Raw genomic sequence first — 17,412 nt, 5'->3', positions numbered from 1 at the left:
ATTGATGCAATAGAATGACTACTGAGACCTCATGTTTAATCGCATAGTGTTCAGCTATCTTGTCTCACGCAAGGCCTTCTCAATGAGGGCCTCTAGTTTCTATATCTAAGGACCTGGGCTTCTTCCACCCAGCCTTCTGGTTCGTACCATGCACGAATCATCTCATTCTTTGACACTTTTTGCCATGGATACCGAAACCTCCACCTGTCCTCAAGACAGCAATTCAACCGACTGTCTACTTCGAACTCTGATTCAAATTCTGGATGGAGCTCAAAAGGCCGATGACGCGAAGTACGATTGGGACCCCATAACCTTTGCCTTTACTGTCATCGTTGGTGCTGTGGCGCTTTTGTTTGCTCTGGTTCCTATCATTCAGACCATCATCGCACCTGGGCAAGGGAGCAGAACAACAAATCGCCTTGCCATCGGAGAGAAATGGTCAAAAGAGAGTACGAGGAAATGGAACTGGCGCCAATGGACATTTGAATATACTGTCATCACTCCCATCTTCCGTATGCAGACCCTGAGGAAATGGGTGCAGGCGGATATCGACAACATCGAGAAAGATTACGACGAAAACAACTTTGGGAGCGATATTGACGAGATCTGCGAAGAGAGAACCAGGAACTCGGATCCAGAAAAGCACATCGCATGTCGAAACAGCATCGATGACAAAGACACTGAGAAGGACTCCGAGGGGTTGAAAAGCGCTTTGATAACGATCCTCCGCTATTTTCTCCCACAGCAGACCTCTGTCCATTCCGAGAACAGGCCTGCTGCAACCTGGATTGACTTCTTCCACAAAGTTGGACTGGACAAAATAGACCCTCGAGATGACTTGGGTAGACGGAAAGTCACTGCTGACTACTTGCCCAGTGACCTCGTGGCCGCTCCTGCGTACGCGCAGATTGGGGTTATTGTCACGGCCGCTTCAACAACGCCGGGTTGGGCGAAGTGGCCCACCGATCCATCATCAAACTTCCCTGTGATCTTTGGTTATGGTTTTCAGTTTGACTTCCGCCAACACCCAATACTTGGTGTTCTTGGAGCTTATTCTCAATACAGCAAAAGATATCAAGATCAAGACGGTTCTCGCAATCTCCCCGGTATCTTTGGACTTCAATGGCTGTACGACAAGACCAAGACGGGCAAAGAAGCCCTTCGGAAGAAAGAGAATAGAGAGAAGCTGTTGGCATACCACAGCCTATCCCGTCTCCGTGTGGCCATATCCCACTCACGCGCGACCATAGAGGCTGACCGGCAATCGCTTTTCAGTGTTGAGCCCAACAGCCCATTGAGTATCATCAATCTGAACACCAGCCAACACCGCGTCGAGGTATTAAGATTCATGCTGGACTTGTCCAAGAAAGATATGGATTCCGGAGCACAGGGTGCCTTCATGCTGGACTATGGGGACCTCTCTCATGAACAATACATGCCCATTGTCGGGCTGTTCCTGGCTACCACACCACGATATACGCCTACATTATTCCCTACGGACTTGCTGAGCAAAAGGCCTCCACTCACGACTCTCGCCCTGAACGGACACTTCTGGACGAATGTCACAAGAGAAAGCGTCAAAGGAGATGACATGTCCGATTGGCCTGCGTCGCTTCAGACCTCGGACTGGGACCAAAACGTCATTCAATGGGTCAATGATGGAATGGATGAAATGGGAAGAGTCAAAGGCGAAACCCTCGAGGCAGTCTTCAAGGAGACTAAACGATCAATCTACCACCACTTGCAGTGTCAGGGAGTGGGCGCAACGAAGCCTGCTGTTGGCCTCAAGGTTGTACTTCACCTATGCATGAAGCTGCTTCACAACGACGAGACCTTTCGAACCTGGTTTTCCAAATATCATCCAGCAGTCGCAGCATACTTGAGACGCATCATTCATCTGCAACTCCAACTGCTGGATCGCTGGTTTCTGAAATCCAGCCACAACACAGCGTCCATTCAGTCTCGCGCAATTCGCATTTGCAACACGACTCTCGTGTTGATGCTAGCGGAGGAGAAGGCACCTAGGAAAGATGACTCGATCAGTTCGGTTCTTGATGAACCAGACCAGACTGTCTGGCATCTCCACTCTCACACACTCGAATGGATCGAAGACTTGATGAACTCCATTGGCCTCACTTCGGAAACTCTCAACGGCACAAGGAGCGACTGGAAACCAGAAAGGAGCTTTGATGCCAAGAGACACTCAATCAAGAACACTGGAACTCAAGAAGAAGACTCTGATGAGATCTTGGTACCCTTGGCTGCACAGATGAAGCCGCGCGATAAAGATCTGAAGTATCTTGCATGCGCTCATTACAACAAGAAGTGGGAGCTGTTGAATACTCATCAGATGTTAGACAGGTTGGACAAGGTGGCCTCATCCAGAGCCGACAGCTCCTATCGGAAACGGCGATTTCATCAACGTGATGGAGGAGATGAGGCTAATGAGAAGACAACTGACGACATGATCATTTTCCGCTGTATTCTCATAGCATTACTTTTTCAGACAGCTCCAGACAACGCAGCGCTCATCAAATCGGGGGTTTGGGAACAGGTTGTGGCTATTGTCTAGGGAACAGAGAGTTAGGTGCGACGAGTAAGGACTGACGCTACGATACTTGTGACTTACTGTCTGCAATGAGCGTACCGACGACTTTTATTCAGGAGTTTTGAAGAAGATAACATATAGCTAAAACTCGTAGATATCGTTACTGGTCTCCGTAAAGAGCTCATTGGAGATTTCCTCACTTATGATGATGATGATGGCTCATCCAGGAGAATCTGGCAGCACATTCGTACACACAGTATTTCTGAGTGGTACTTCCTGATTCTCAGACTTAATCCGGACTCCAATGGGTAGGCGTCAAAGGATCAAGGTATAAGTAAGTATTGAGTCCATGAATCCAGCTACAAATTGACAGAGGCCTTGGTATCATTCCTCCGCTCACGGAGAGATCACTCAAGAAAAGACTCAAATCCACTCGATAAAAACTCCTTCTCGTCCCGTCTTCCCTAGACTGCTCCCGCTACCGGCTGATCCATCAAGAAATCAAAGCAAGCCCCTCACAAGTTCGACCGACCCAGCGTGGTCCAACTCATCAAGCAGACCCTAGAAGCAACTCTCCCGCAGTAGCCTCTACCAACCGAAAGGCCGTTTTCGGTAGTAGCATCTTGCACTTGGGACACATGGGCTCCTTTTTCCTCAGAGTACTCTCCGTCAACTTCTGAAAGAGACATCGTTTCCCAATAAAACACTGGCACTTCTTCATCCGCACAATCGGCTCTCCACGGTGACAACCGCGAGTGCCATGGTCAAAGGGCTTGAACATGGCACCGGGGGAGTGATCGTAGTACTTCTTGTTGCAGACGGGACACTCGAGACGCGCCGGTCCCTCCCAGTCGTCTACGTCCTCCGCTACGGAATCGATCAGAGCCCGCCTCGCCTTGTAGGCGATGACTTCCGAGTTCCACTCTTGGCGGCGATCGTGGTAGTACTTCTGGATCAGCTGGACGAAGTACATGAACGGTTTATGCGGCAACGACGCCTTGTCTGTCGAGCTTGCAATCTCGGCGAGCTTGTCCAGCCCCGGGATGGTCGACGGGCCGCGAAACACCAGGGGCATGATGATACTGCAGAGCACTGTCACCGCGAGACTGAACCGGCTGTTGGAGATGCCGTTGTCATGCAAGAGAACTTCTGCCATGAACTTGACCAGGTTGGCGCGCCTCGACATGGCGCTCGTCTCTAGGGTATGCGCATCAGTCCACCCCGCGCCGTATTCTGCGTTCTGCAAGACCAGTGCCGACGCCTGCTGCATGTGGTCACGGATATTCTCGTCCAGCGTCTTGCGACGGTTTTTGATGAGGTAATTCGAGAATAGAGGCTGGTGAGAAAGTCCGCCCCTGAAGTAGAGCTTCTGCGCTTGACAGAAGCCAGAGAGCACGGTATGTCGGAATCTGAACAGGTTCTGCATGGCAGGGTTCTGTATGCGAGGATCCGACTCTGCCTTTTCCCCAGCCATATCCGTGAGGTACTTGCGGGCCGCCGTGGCCGGGTTGTAGTAGAACGCCAGCGGGCCGTTCGCCTCGCAGGAGCAAGCGCCAACGCGGTGGTCGTTCTCCTTACACCGGCGCTCCATGAAGAAGGCCCGGAACCACGCCTCGCTCATCTCCTCGTTCGTGACCTCGCTGGAAGGGAATCTGCTCCGGATCCAGAGAAGGACGGAGTGGGAGTACTCGGTCATGTAACTCTGGGCCCAGGCGTTGTCCTGGACGTCGTCGCGGTGCCACTCGTCGTGCGAAGGGGTCACTCGGGGCACGGCGGGGGTCTCACCCGAGCAGCCGGGGCACATGTAGACGTAGAAGCTGGTGCGATTTTCCCATTGCTGAGCCGGGCAGGGGAAGATGTGCGAGCAAAGGATGTTGGCTATGACGCGGTGACGTCTCTTGGGGGCATCAGGACGCGGGCTGGCTGGGCAGTTGTAGAACTGTAAGTGTTTGATGCACATGGTTGCAGTCGATGGCGTATAAAGGATGACTTGTTGCTCGTCTTTGAATATTTGAAGCCCGCTTTCAAATTGGATGATGAGTCGACAACGACAACGTCTGGTCGTTATTCATCTCTTGAGTTGACACCCGCGGCTTTGTACTATTTTGTTGGGCAGCAGAGCATTTCCAGGGGGCGAGCAAAGTCCCAAAGATATCCATTACTGACAGGAATGACAACAACTGAATTCAGAAAATTGCAGACTGTTCCTTCAAAGATGGCAGAGCTCTCGACAGATTCGGCGTGGCTTTGTGTCACTCTCGACGTTGACCTCCCTTTCTCACAGTCGTCCGGAAATAGGGCCATTGTGGACTCGTAGACAAAGGAGGAGGCTGGTATTCAACGCTCACAATTGGAAGAGTAAGGGACATTTGACTGTGTTGAGAAAATAGCGACGTGGTTGAAATAAACCATCAAGTCCTCAACTCCTGGCGCTCAAGAGAACCGTTTGACTGATGAGAGTGTAAGAGGACTTGTTGTGTGTTAGGTGGTCTATGAAACCCACCTCGCCCATCAGTAGCCCCTTTTGACATTCTTCATGTGAGTTAGAAAGCTATGAGGTAGATATCTAGGGTGAAAAGCCTGTAGGCGGGGGGGTTATTCACGACTTGTTATACATGGATTCATGAGACCAAGCATCTAGATGGTTAGTCAAGGAGCCCAACGCCCTCACAGTCTCTGGGCATTTCCACTTAACACGACATCGACATCAAGAGTCTACTGTGATTGGCGGCTTAAATCCAGCGCAGTCTGCGCTTCGAGAGTCGACAAATAGTTCGAGTTCTGCATCATCGCGGCGCAGTAAGTGAACTAATCCCCAACACCGACCTCCAGCCGACGGTCTGGAATGGCGGCATAGTGGAAAGGCCCGAAGCCTTCTTTAAAGGCTCGCGACAACAGACCGCTGGATCAATGTTTCCCAGCGAGTCGAGTCTATTGCCTCGACATAGCAGGCAAGTTTGCGTCTCATCGGCTTTAGTATTTGCAGAAGCCAACTACTGTGTCGTCAAACTATCCTCACGGAGCCCCTAATATATCCCACACGATCAAGTTTGCAGTCTAGGATTGATAGTAGTGTTTGCTTCGAGGCACAGGGATATCCCCTTAGCGAAAACGAAATAGTTTGCCAAGCCTTTGTCGTAGACGTCTACTCACTTACGTGGCGCGCGATCCCCGTTGCATGAGCCAACATCGATGCATGCGGTGCCAGCCGCGATCGAAAATCGCCGATGTATCCTTGTCCGAGATCGTGTCTTTTGTGAGATCAAATGATTGAGCGCCCTATTCTGTGTTATAACGTGCGAGATCCGAGATACTGGGACGGTCAGACGGCGAGGGTGCCGGGTGTCGACATGTTGGATCCCACTGGACTCCATTTGCAAAGTCAAGCTGCAAGTGATGGGGCTCTTTGACCCGACGAAGGGAAATCCAACACCAATGATGGCATAGAGTTCGACTACAACATATTGATGGAATACTTAGACAACCCGTCTGCATAAGTTGGCTTTGCTCATGCGACTGTTGACTGCCCGACTCTCCTCTCGCATCTCGCTCTCAGTCTAGAACTTGGCATGGCGCTGGTCCCAAAGTAGAACACTTGTTTGGCCACGACCAACAGGTATGTTCACCACATGAGATTGTTTGCTCGCGCCACTCACACAGTCGTGCTTCTCCCCCGAGCCTCCTACTTTCTTCGTTTCTTGCGCAACTCGCAGGGGAGGTAGAGAATACGATCCCTTGCGTTCGGCGAAAGTCCATGTTCCTTGTCCTCCATCGCCGAATGCTCACCTTCATATAGAAACGCCAAACGTCCCTAGCAGTAACACAATGTAGCCTGAACCTCCCTTTGATCTGCGTTTCTGCCCTGCTCTATTCTTTCTTTCCTCCTCCCTACCCTCCCAAAATAGACCGGGAATGGCGGCGTTTCCAGACACTGCCAGCTCCCTCTCGTCAGGTTGTACCATCGTCGGGAACCTGGTGGTATCAGCCTGCATACCGTCAACAATGTCACCACACCCGCAGCCCGACCCCAACGCACCACTCTTCGGCGTCGCCCACAACGTCTCTCGTCCGGCCTTGACGGCCTACACCTGGGCCAACGTCGCCACATCGTACATCTTCCTCTCCCTCCGCCTCCTCGTCCGCTGGCGCCGGAACCGGCACCTCCTGCGCGACGACGTCTGGATGGTCTTTGCCTGGGTGTGTCTCCTGACCATGGCCGTCCTCCAGATGCAGCAGATGGACTCGCTGTGGTACGTCGTCGAGCTCGAGGCGGGTAGGTTCGTCCCCGCGTCCGAGGAGGAGGCGGAGTTGCGGCTGGAGCAGTGGTTGCGCTGGTCGTATGCGTTGACATACCTCTTCTGGACGGGGTTGTTCGCGGTGAAAGCGAGTTTTTTGAATGTGTTTTTCAGACTTGTCAGTCCCATTCCGTGGCTACGAAAGATCTAGTATGGGATTGCCGTGTTTTGTCTCCTTGCGTATATCGGGGGATGGCTTTCGGGGTCGCTCATTTGTGATACTCCGTCCGACTACTTTCGGGCAGGTAAGTTGACTCCTAAACCCGCGGTAAAAATCTTTTGCATCTCATTTTTGTAACAGGAAAATGCCTCTCCCCAAAGGAGGTCTACTTCTACCGCTTCTCGATCTTCTTCTCAACAGCAGCCGACGTCTTCACAGACCTGCTCATCATGAGCCTACCTATCGCCGTCCTCCCCTCGCTCCAACTCGACTTCCGCAAAAAGTTTGGCCTCGCGGTAGCCTTCTGCCTGGCCCTCATCACCATCCTCACAGCCATCGTCCGCATGACGCAGGTGCTCAAGGGCGAGACGGTGGACATGGTGGGCCTGGCCGTCTGGAGTCTCACCGAGCTCGGCACCGCCATCATCGTGGGATCGCTGCCGCCGCTAAAGGCTCTCTTGACGCGTGGGATGAGAAAGTACAACGGGAGCAGGACGAACCGCAACAAGTCGTACATCAACTGCAGAGGCGAGCCCGGTAACGCATACGGCCCGAATAACACGTCGCGGTCCGTCATGGTTGCTGAGTCGATCCCGTTGGATGATAGGCATAGAAGCGAACAGTTTGATGGAGGGATATATGTTTAGAAGACATGCGAAGTTCGCGTAGAGGGTGCTTCGAAGAGAACGAATGATGAGGAAGAGGGAGTTGTGACGAAGAGTTTTGCTGCAAACAGACCTCCATAGACTTCAAAGAATTCTCTATTGAGACTATGAATGATTACAAGGACACCACGGCCTACGACAGGTAAGATGAATAGAAATTATATTTAGGTCGATGCATCATTCTGTAATGCTGATTGTAGCTCTGTGTAGATGATATGGCGTCTTTGGTGAGAACGCCCAGTCGTTCGCCAGCCCGTCTCAAATTCGACTTGCTGCCCGGCTTGTGTAACAAAAGAAATGGACTGAAAAAAAAAGTAATAATGCGAATGCAGGCGCGGCGTAAAGCAGTAGGGTATCTTCAGCTCCCATCCTCAACTATGCCCAGGTTCTCTAAACGCCAATTGTGTTTGTTTGTATACCCAAGAAAATTCGACAAAAGAAATAAAGGATAGCGCCTGTATCTCTGAAATGCAGTAGACCATGCTCATACCGAACCACGCAGTCTCACTCTTCCAATACCTCTCGCAGTGCATCGACGTCCACCTGGTCAGGTGACACTTTGCTCGGAGGACCGCGACGCTGATGAGCCGCCAGGTATTCTTGGAAACCGGGTATAGCACCGGCTTGGTTGATGCCCGGCGGTCTGAGGAATTCCTTTTCCTTCTGCTTCTCTTTTCCGCTACGTTGCGCTGGTGTCGGTGTGGGCGGTGCCTGCGTGGGTGTTGTGGCCCGGCCTGCTGCCGCGCCGGTCCATGGCCTCCAGCTGACCCATCGACCTATTCCTCCAGAGTTCTGTGAACCTTGGGAATGGGTGCTTGCTGGCGAAGCACTTCGAACCGGAGTGGAAACCATCCTTGACACCGGTCGCCCTGCCAGACTGTCGCGAAGCAAGGCGTCACTCCGTCGATCGCTGCCTCTCGATATCGTCGACCGTGCCGTAACTCCAGTAAACACCGCATCGGCCCCACCCAGAGGACGAAGGGTCAATTGACTCGGTCGTACTTTGAGTGTGTGAATGTCCAGACCTCCCGACAACGACATGATTGACTCGTGGGAGACGGCACGGTGCAAGCCTCTCCGCGGTAGCTCTTCATCCTTGGAGAATGAGATTTCTGTCTCGGTCTCGGTCTCTGTCTCTCCGTGGTCCTCGTGAGAAGTGAGCAACCCGGGCACCTCTTCACCGCTGTGATCCTCTCTCTCTTCCTCAATCGTAGACGAAATAGGCTGAGAGACATGTACTGTCGGGGCAGCTGGTGGCGCTGGCGAACCCAAGTTCAGGAACTTTGGAGGTACAGAGAAGCTTCGAATTGACGCCTCGGAAGGGCGCTTGTGGTGAGAGACTTTCCATGTAGGCGACGTAGGATCCAGGCTGGTTGTCGGAGACATGGGTATGTCCGTCTCCAGCATTGGGCGGTCGAACATGGAAAGACGAGGATTTGACTGAGGCGAACTAGGGACGGACGACGGAGCGAACTCAGAGGGTTGCTCCGAGAAGACGGACCACCGATTCGAAGGCGGCATCGAAACTGTTGACGTTGATCCCGTGTGAGAATGCGAGGCCCTGGGGGTCACTGGTGAGGGGCCGGGTCGCCACACGGCCGGAGGAGGGGTGGAGGATCGCGAGACGCTGGCGGGGGAGAAGATTGCCGGGTTCAGGCTGTGGCGCTTCTTCTTCTTGTTCTTTTCGGCAACATGGTAATGGTGGTGAATATGGACTTGCTGGGAAATATTGTGCTGTGTCGTCTCAGTCAATTCCGGCCCGATTTCAGCGCGCAAGGTCGACGCAGCGCTGGCGTCTTCCTCCCCGATGGGCTGGTGACACATGAGCTGGTCCCGCATGGCCTGGATTTCGTCGTTCGAGTTGAGAAGCATTTCTCGTAACTCGGCCATGCCCAGCTGCAGATTAGCATTGTCCTGCAGCAAGTCTCGGACAAAGTGAGATACCACGTTGGTGGCGGGTTTCCCGTTGGTGAGCGACTTGGTGGCGGCAGCTCCCTTGAGGCGTCCGGCAGCAAGGTTCAGTTCCTTTTCCATCTCACGCTGGCGCTCCACACGGCCCAAAACCTCGGCATGGCGTTCACGCTCTTCCTTGGCCTCCTTTTCCATACGCTCCAGCTGTTCCTGAAGGTCGAAGATACCCCTCTCGGCCTTTCTCCATCGCTGCATGGCGGAGCGGGCCTCGGATTCGGTTGTGATTAAGGTATTTTGCAGCCGCAATTGCTCCTGTTCGAGAAGCGCAATATGCCTCTCCATCTCCGCCGCACGAGCTGCCGCGCCCTCGAGACGCCGCACTGCTTGGTGAGACGACAGTAGGGTAGCCTCAAGGGTCTGGATGCGGATATCGGAATCCTGAACCGTGTTGTTGAGCATTTCGAGCTGATCCAGTAGGGTACGGTTCTCTTCGACGGTCCTCGCGTTCTCGGCCTGTAATTCCACCTTTTCGTTTTCCAACTGCTCTATGCGGCTCGTAAGGGACATGCGATCTCGTTCGGCATCGGCCATGTACGCCTCATGACGAGCAAGTAGGGCCTGGAGAGGGAAGATCAGCGACATGGTGCCATGTGCAGCGAGAGAAGACGACGGTGCGTTTGGGACGATTCGCAGAGGTTTGGTAGCGAACGCAGAGTTTGCGGGCTGGAACGGTGCCGGGACTCCCCATCTTGAAGTTAATCACGGGAAATGAGGTGTTGGAATGTCTCGAGAGATTGGCACGGGCTTGGGGAGCGGCACGGCTGGAATGTTTCGACGGGTGAGGGAGAGAAGGGAAAAGCTAGAAAAAGAAGAACGAGGACGCACCTTGCCCAACTTGGCGGCGGTATGGACATCCTTTTCGACCGTTTCGAGCACGGAGCAGCTATGCTTCAAATAAGCACAATCGTTGCGACCGCAGCAGCATCGCATTCTGGACCCCTCGTCCGGGCGGGGAGCGGAAGTTGAGACGAAGTCTGCCATGGGATCGGCGTCGCGAGGACGGGCGTCATCGGTGTTGCGGACGGTGTCGGTGTAGTCGTCGGTGAAGTGGGTGTCTGCCGTGTATCGGTAGGCCGTGTTGTTCAGGTCGAGGTCTGCTGCGTCGTCTTGTTCTGGGTCTGCATCTGGATCCGGTGGTGTACGGGTCCCGAGTTCTGCCATCGTTATTGCGGCAGAGTCGTCGCCACGGCGGACAGCATGCTGAGGGCCCAGAGGCGAAGGCACGGACGTTGGGATCGGGGCTCAGGGTGCCGGTCTGGGTCGAGCTAGTCAGGCAGAGAGCTGAGCGAGAGCGGGGAGGACGAAGTTATCCGTAAAGGGACTGTTCACGAGAGACGACTGCGGGAGGGGGGTTTCTCTCTTTTGTGAGTTGTGCGAGCCAGAGAAGGCGGGTTTATGTTGAAGTTGTGACTGTGTGTGTGTGTGGGTGTGGGTGCGTATCGTTGGCACTCTGTGCTGTACGATTCGTACATAGGTATTATTATGGCCGTTGAGTTGGCGGCCGGTGACGCGATTGGGCTCTTGGAGGCCACCTGCAGCGAGGAGGGGACTGTATTTCCCAAGGTGTGATTCTTATCGCGATGGACTGAACGCCTAGGCGCGACTTGGACCGGTTCTTTGAGCTTGCTGACGGGGGGTGACAAGGGTGTCCGTGGTGTCTTGGTGCCTCTTCACTGGAGAAGACAGGCCCTGGTCGCAGTGAACGGTCTGCAGCAGCGCAAGATGACAGGGGACAACCCAGACCAGCGGGGGTCGACTGCAGTTTCTTTTGAGAGCATGTGGTCCGAGCCGAGATTGGGCTCATATAAAAAATTGGAAGAGAAAAAAAAATTGTCGAGAGGATGACGATGGAGGGTTGGGTTCGTAGGTGTGTCGCAGTAAGTAGGTAGCCTATTAGGACGATGAATGGCATCTATCTGCAAGCCTGGTTCGATCAAAGACGTAGTCGACGAACAGTGAGTAGAGACCAAAGGAGGGAGAAACAAGATGACGGCGTAGGGATGGTCATTTCAGGTCGGATGGGAGTTGGGACGAATACACGGTAGAGGGGTTGGAACTTGAAGGGGAGTGGAGGGTAAGGTATGAGAGAAGGTCAAGGATGCGGTGCCGGGCCTAGATCGGAAAAAAGAGATGGGTAAGAGAACCAAAGAAAGAGAACGAGAAAGGTGAGGTACCTGGATCAGAGACAGTTTGCATTGATGATTGTATGCAATCTAAAGGTATTTTCATGTACCTTTCCTTTGCCCAAAAAAAGACATACAAGAAACGTTCGCGTCAAGCCAAAAACAACAGGTGCAACCTTTGCAGGTCGAACTTCTTGCCGTGCTTGCCCAATCTGGCCCAATCTGCGGTAGCGCATCCTCAGTGCTCCACTTGATACCCGCCAATCCAGGAACACTTCACCTACCTACCTTGCCCAAGGTACATAAGGTATGGTACCAAGGTACCTAGACGACTGCCCCACCCGCACGAGGCACCTTACCTACACAGGCACGTGCCACCTCAGGTACTCTCGGTACGTATTCTGTTTCTCGAGACTTTCCCCCCTCCCTCCCGTCCGACTATCTGGTGCCTCACCTCACCTTGCCTTACCTTACCTTGGCACCATACCCAGGTGAGGAAACATGTCAAGGCCAGCTGCCACAGAGACATTCACTCGCAGCGAATGAAACATGTCTGGCCCTGCCACGATGACGACAGACCTCACCCTCTGCTTGCAAGCAAGCTGGAACTTGGAAGCACCGCAGGTGGTGAATTGGCCAGTCATCTAAGGTCCTGTGACCAAATAAAGACTCGCCCAAACACTGGCCGCATCTTGACGGCCAGCGCACCAACACACCACCAGCCACCACAATATCTTTTAACCGTCTTTCAGAACGACTCGACCAGATGATTACCAAGGTAGGCTAGCTAGCATGTGGATGGTACGTTTACAGGCCGGGACGATCTGGAAAGGGCTGTCCTTGTGTGGGCGCCGTCAACAAGTAAGAAGTTGATCGGCGTTTGCTCGAATCGGGATGCCCCCGCGAAAAGCCTTCATTCCTGAGTCGAGACGTGTAAACTGACGCGAGACCGCGTTATTTGACAACAAGTAAACATGGCGATCGCAAACCTTTTTAAGTCAACTATGGAGGGATATACCAAGAGTTTTTCAACGCTGACCTTTCGCTACTAATTGCAGCAAAATGTCCCTTCAACACCAAAGGTACCTTACTTCAAATCCTTGGCGGGCCCATGACTGGTCTATCAACTGGGATGGCTATACTACGCACACGAGGACGAGATAACAACTCCGATCTACTCGGTAATTAGTAAACCCACAAAGGAGTCTATAATAGGACATACACAAGCCTCGTGCTATTGAATTCGACATGAAGAGAATGATAAGATGACCATGGTAAAAAATGCATCGTGATCCATCATCCACCATCACTTTCGGGGTTGGTTCCCAGACTGGCGGTTCGCCTGCCTGTCCCGGGTACCTGCACTGGAACTTAAGGTACCTCCACTGTGCTCCGTAGCCTGCGAAGGTGTCTGCCTGAGGTGGTCCGGCAGCGTACCTGACGCCGCTGTGGGACCCCCCACCGGCCCGGCACAACGACCCCACCCGCATACCACTTTCGGCTCACCACAGACGTCAATTCAGGAACGCCGAGTCCCAAAAACCACCGTTGCCTCAACCTCCCGTCTGCCGCACCGCACCGCACCGCATCCCCGTTCGAGGTCACATCCCGATACACCCACGGGGACAACTTTTCAGAGCGGCCATTCTCTACCTAAAGCCACTCAATCACCGGATGACGGAACAATGGCACCTTCCAAAGAACCTGCGTCTTTGTCTTTCCCGGTACCAACCACCACGGACGCCAGCAAAACTGTCGTCCGCGGAGCCTCCCTTCTCATCATCCTCCAAATCGGCTCCCGCGCAGTCACCTTTATTGCAAACCAGCTTCTCCTCCGCTTCCTGACTGCCCGCCTTCTCGGCGTCTCGACACAACTAGAGGTTTATTACCTTTCGGTGCTCTTCTTCGCCCGAGAATCCCTGCGCGTTGCCGTCCAGCGCCAGGAAACCCAAGGCAATGCCGCACGTCATTCCTCCAACAGCAAAAAGGATGACAACCCAAAAGCTCGCATAGGCCGAGAAAGCCAGGCCGTCATCAACCTGGGCTACCTAGCCGTCCTCCTTGGCCTTTTTGTCACCATCGGCCTCGGATGGTTGTACCTATCCTCCGTCGACTCGTCCACCGCCCATACGCCAAACTTCCTCCTCGCTCTCCGGCTCTACGCCCTGGCCGCTATCCTTGAACTCCTCTCGGAACCCTGCTTCGTTCTTATGCAGACCCGCCTACGCTTTGGCACCCGCGCCACCGCCGAGTCCATCGCGACCTTTCTCCGATGCACCGTTACCTTTGCCACCGCCTTTTGGGCTTCCAGGGCTGGCGTCGAGTTCGGCGTGCTCCCCTTCGCCGTTGGCCAACTCTCCTACGGCGCAACTCTGCTGGTGGTCTATCTTTCGTCCGCATCCCGCCTTGCCCGTGCAGATGGCTTCTCTCTCCTCCCAAAGAGCCTCGCCTCCACATCTGGTGGCGGAGGAGAGGACTACCTCGCCTCCTACTTTTACCGTCCCACCGTCAGTCTAGCCTCCAGCATGACAGCCCAGAGCCTCGTCAAGCACGTCCTCACACAAGGCGACACCTTTCTCGTCTCGGTCCTGTCTACCCCCAAATCTCAGGGTGTCTACGCGCTGGCCAGCAACTACGGAGGCCTCCTGGCCCGTCTCGTCCTCCAGCCCATTGAGGAGAGTAGCCGCAGCTACTTCAGCCGTCTGCTCTCCTCCCACGACGCCAAGACCAAATTGTCACCGTCCACCAAGGACACAGCAGCAGCAGCAACAACTACGGCAAGCCAGCACCTTCACACCCTTCTCAAATTCTACATCCTCCTCTCCTCAATCATCGTGAGCATCGGCCCCGTCGCCGCGCCACCGCTTCTCTCCCTCGTCGCAGGCCAACGCTGGGCGTCCGAGGGCGCAGGCGACGTCCTGGCCGTCTACTGCTACTACCTGCCCCTCCTCGCACTCAACGGCGTATCCGAGTCCTTTGTCGCCTCCGTGGCCTCCGAGGCCCAGGTCCACCGCCAATCCGCCTGGATGGGCGCCTTCTCCGTCGCCTTTGGCTCGGCCGCCTTCTTCTTCATGCGCGTCATGGACCTCGGCGCCCAGGGCCTCGTCTACGCAAACTGCATCAACATGCTGTGCCGCATCGTGTGGAGCCTCGCCTTCACCAAATCGTACTTTGCAGGGTTGGAAACGCCGTTTGAACTCTTTTCGCTGCGGCCTAACGCCGTCACCTCTATCGTCTGTCTATCGGCGCCGCACCTCATCAGGAGGGTCGCCGGTGTTGCCTCGGCGGGCGTGTCTACTTCCCCGTTCAAGGACATCATCGCCATCGGCCTAGCCGCCGTTCCCGTCGTACTTTTGATGTAAGCTTTTCCCCGCCCCATGTGATTCGCGCCGCTCTGGCCTTTTGTGTGTGTGTGTGCTTTTCTTCCCCATCTAACGTGACCTCAGACTCTTTGCCGAACGCAGGTTTCTCCTGCAATGTTACAACTCGGCACGCAAGCCGAAAGCAGCGTAGGCGTAATTACCTCGGGGCGTAAACAGAACATGTAGAAATCCTCCCGAGAAGCCAAAAAAGAGATCGAAAAAATAGTAACAAATCAGTCAAACGTAATCTTGGTCGCCTTCTTCGTCATGTCAACGTCCTTGAAAAAGGCGCCGTAGGTGCTGTGAGCCTTCTTCTTGACGGTCGTGCCGAACTTGAAGAGATCATCGGGGACCTCTTGCTTGGCACCCTTGAGGATGTTGATCAAACTAGTCAACTTTGTTAGCAAACCATGTCCATACTGAGTGAGTTTTGATTATTCAGGGCGCAGGGTGACTCACGATCCAGAGTGTGCCTTGTCGTGCTCGGTAAACAGGGTGATCGCCTCGCCAGTCTTGCCAGCACGGCCAGTACGTCCAATTCTGTGAACGTAGTCCTCAATCGTCAAGGGGAACTATCAAAAAAAAAAAAAAAAAAAGTTAGCTTGAATACTCGAAAGCGACGTCCAAAAACACAAAAAGACTCACAGTCACGTTGACAACCAGCTTGACCTCGGGGATATCCAAGCCACGGGCAGCAACATCAGTAGCGACCAGAACGGGCGTGGTACCAGCCTTGAAAGCCTCCAAACTCCTCGTGCGCTGCTCCTGGCGCAGGTCGCCGTGGATACCACCGACGCGAATGCCGCGCTGCTGCAAAAAGGTCTCGACGCGCGTGGCCTCCTTCTTGTACAGGCAAAACACCAGGATACGATCATCCTTCTTGGCGCCCGTCTGCCACTGCTTGAGGATCTGCAGCAGCCTCTGCTCCTTGGCGCGCGGGTCGACGACCTCGACGCGCTGCGTGATGCGCGTGTTGGCCTGCAGCTCGACGGCGCCGTTGGCCGTCTCTTTACCGCTCGAGCCAATGGTGATCTTGACGGGGTCGACCATGAAGGACTCGGCGAGCTTGCGGACCGACGCGGGCCAGGTGGCGGTGAACATGACCGTCTGGCGCTGCTCGCGCGGCGGCATGTCGCCGAGGATGAGCTTGATGTCCTCCTCGAATCCCTTGTCCAGCATGCGGTCGGCCTCGTCGAGGACGGCGAACTTGACCTGGCTGAGGGAGATGGTGCCGTCCTGCATGAAATCCTTGAGGCGGCCGGGGGTGGCGACGATGACGTCGGCGCCGCGGTTGAGGAGGTTGCGCTGCTCGTCCTTGGAGGCGCCGCCGTAGATGCAGATGCTCTTGAGGCCGAGCAGGCTGGACACGTGCTCCATCTGCTCCTGGGTCTGCATGGCCAGCTCGCGGGTCGGGGAGACGACGACGGCCTTGATGGCGCGCTTCTTGATCTTGGAGATACCCTCGACGAGCGGCAGGGCGAACGCCATGGTCTTTCCGGAGCCCGTCTCGGCGACGCCGATGACGTCCCGGCGGGAGAGGGTGTAGGGCCATGAGGCGGACTGGATCGGCGTGGGCTTCTTGTAGGCGGAAAAGGGGTTCTTCTTGACGAGGTCGGTCTTGGGGAGGTGGGCGAACTCGAGGATGGAGCGGAGGGCGGCGTTGCTTGTTATCGGATCGGTGACGGTGATGTTCTCGGCGGCCAGGAAGGCGTCGAGGTCCGATTGGGGCAGGGCCTTGAGCGCCGCGACCTCCTCGTAGCCACCGAGGATGGAGGCGGTGGGAGTGGATGCGGCGGCAGCGACGGCGGGAACGGCGGATGTACCGTTGCTCTCGGCCTCCTTGGCCTCCTTCTCTTTCCTCTTCTTCTCCTTCTTCTCCTTCTTGAGTCTCTTCCTCTCGGCCTTGTCCTCCTCGGTCTCCTCCTTGGACTCGATGGCAGCGGCCGGAGCCTCCTGATCCTCCTCGACCTCAGTAGTCTTGGCCTTCTTCTCCTTCTTGCGCTCTTTCTTCTCCTTCTTTTCCTTCTTCCTCTGCTTCTTCAGCTCCGCCGCCTGATCGCTGTCGACGTCGCCACCCGCGGCGAGGTCCTTCTTCTGCTTCTTGCTGGTGACACTGGCCTCGGCCTCGGTGTCGGCGAGGGAGCGCTTCGTGGCGGCCATTGTTGCGATTGGTTAACGGGGATTGACGCAACAATTGATTTGCAGGGAAATTTGCCGTGAGAAGCAAAGACTCTTTGGGGGGGTTTTTCGGTCAGGTCGCAAATGTCAAAGGGCGGGAGGAAGGGCAA

The 17,412-nt window shown here is 54.7% G+C and overlaps 6 protein-coding genes across 6 annotated transcripts; 3 read left to right on the top strand and 3 right to left on the bottom strand.

Annotated features, from left to right (window-relative positions):
* Positions 1-514: 514 nt before the first annotated feature.
* N0V96_004669 (uncharacterized protein) lies at positions 515-2,860 on the top strand (the record flags this gene model as incomplete). The annotated part of the gene is made up of 3 exons (XM_065757184.1): positions 515-699; positions 1,066-2,480; positions 2,703-2,860. The coding sequence occupies 3 exons, from the start codon at positions 515-517 to the stop codon at positions 2,858-2,860; spliced, it is 1,758 nt and encodes a 585-aa protein (XP_065614397.1).
* Positions 2,861-3,098: 238 nt separating this feature from the next.
* On the bottom strand, positions 3,099-4,508 carry N0V96_004668 (uncharacterized protein; the record flags this gene model as incomplete). Its single annotated transcript, XM_053196609.2, has 1 exon — positions 3,099-4,508. One exon carries the CDS (start codon positions 4,506-4,508, stop codon positions 3,099-3,101), a length of 1,410 nt encoding a protein of 469 aa, XP_053046010.2.
* Positions 4,509-6,550: 2,042 nt separating this feature from the next.
* On the top strand, positions 6,551-7,650 carry N0V96_004667 (uncharacterized protein; the record flags this gene model as incomplete). The annotated part of the gene is made up of 2 exons (XM_065757183.1): positions 6,551-6,821; positions 7,145-7,650. The coding sequence occupies 2 exons, from the start codon at positions 6,551-6,553 to the stop codon at positions 7,648-7,650; spliced, it is 777 nt and encodes a 258-aa protein (XP_065614396.1).
* Positions 7,651-8,172: 522 nt separating this feature from the next.
* N0V96_004666 (uncharacterized protein) lies at positions 8,173-10,800 on the bottom strand (the record flags this gene model as incomplete). Its single annotated transcript, XM_065757182.1, has 2 exons — positions 8,173-10,302; positions 10,465-10,800. The coding sequence occupies 2 exons, from the start codon at positions 10,798-10,800 to the stop codon at positions 8,173-8,175; spliced, it is 2,466 nt and encodes an 821-aa protein (XP_065614395.1).
* Positions 10,801-13,447: 2,647 nt separating this feature from the next.
* RFT1 (Oligosaccharide translocation protein rft1) lies at positions 13,448-15,124 on the top strand (the record flags this gene model as incomplete). The annotated part of the gene is made up of 1 exon (XM_053196612.2): positions 13,448-15,124. One exon carries the CDS (start codon positions 13,448-13,450, stop codon positions 15,122-15,124), a length of 1,677 nt encoding a protein of 558 aa, XP_053046013.2.
* A 233-nt stretch (positions 15,125-15,357) lies between these two features.
* On the bottom strand, positions 15,358-17,284 carry DBP3 (RNA-dependent ATPase; the record flags this gene model as incomplete). Its single annotated transcript, XM_053196613.2, has 3 exons — positions 15,358-15,511; positions 15,584-15,696; positions 15,770-17,284. 3 exons carry the CDS (start codon positions 17,282-17,284, stop codon positions 15,358-15,360), a joined length of 1,782 nt encoding a protein of 593 aa, XP_053046014.2.
* Between the last annotated feature and the right edge of the window lie 128 nt (positions 17,285-17,412).

The sequence above is a fragment of the Colletotrichum fioriniae genome (genome assembly GCF_027942845.1).
Source record: "Colletotrichum fioriniae strain IMI 355084 chromosome Unknown scaffold_4, whole genome shotgun sequence".
NCBI lineage: Eukaryota > Fungi > Ascomycota > Sordariomycetes > Glomerellales > Glomerellaceae > Colletotrichum > Colletotrichum fioriniae.
The sequence above is the reverse complement of the archived record's forward strand: the minus strand, read 5'-3'. Positions and strand labels throughout refer to the sequence as shown.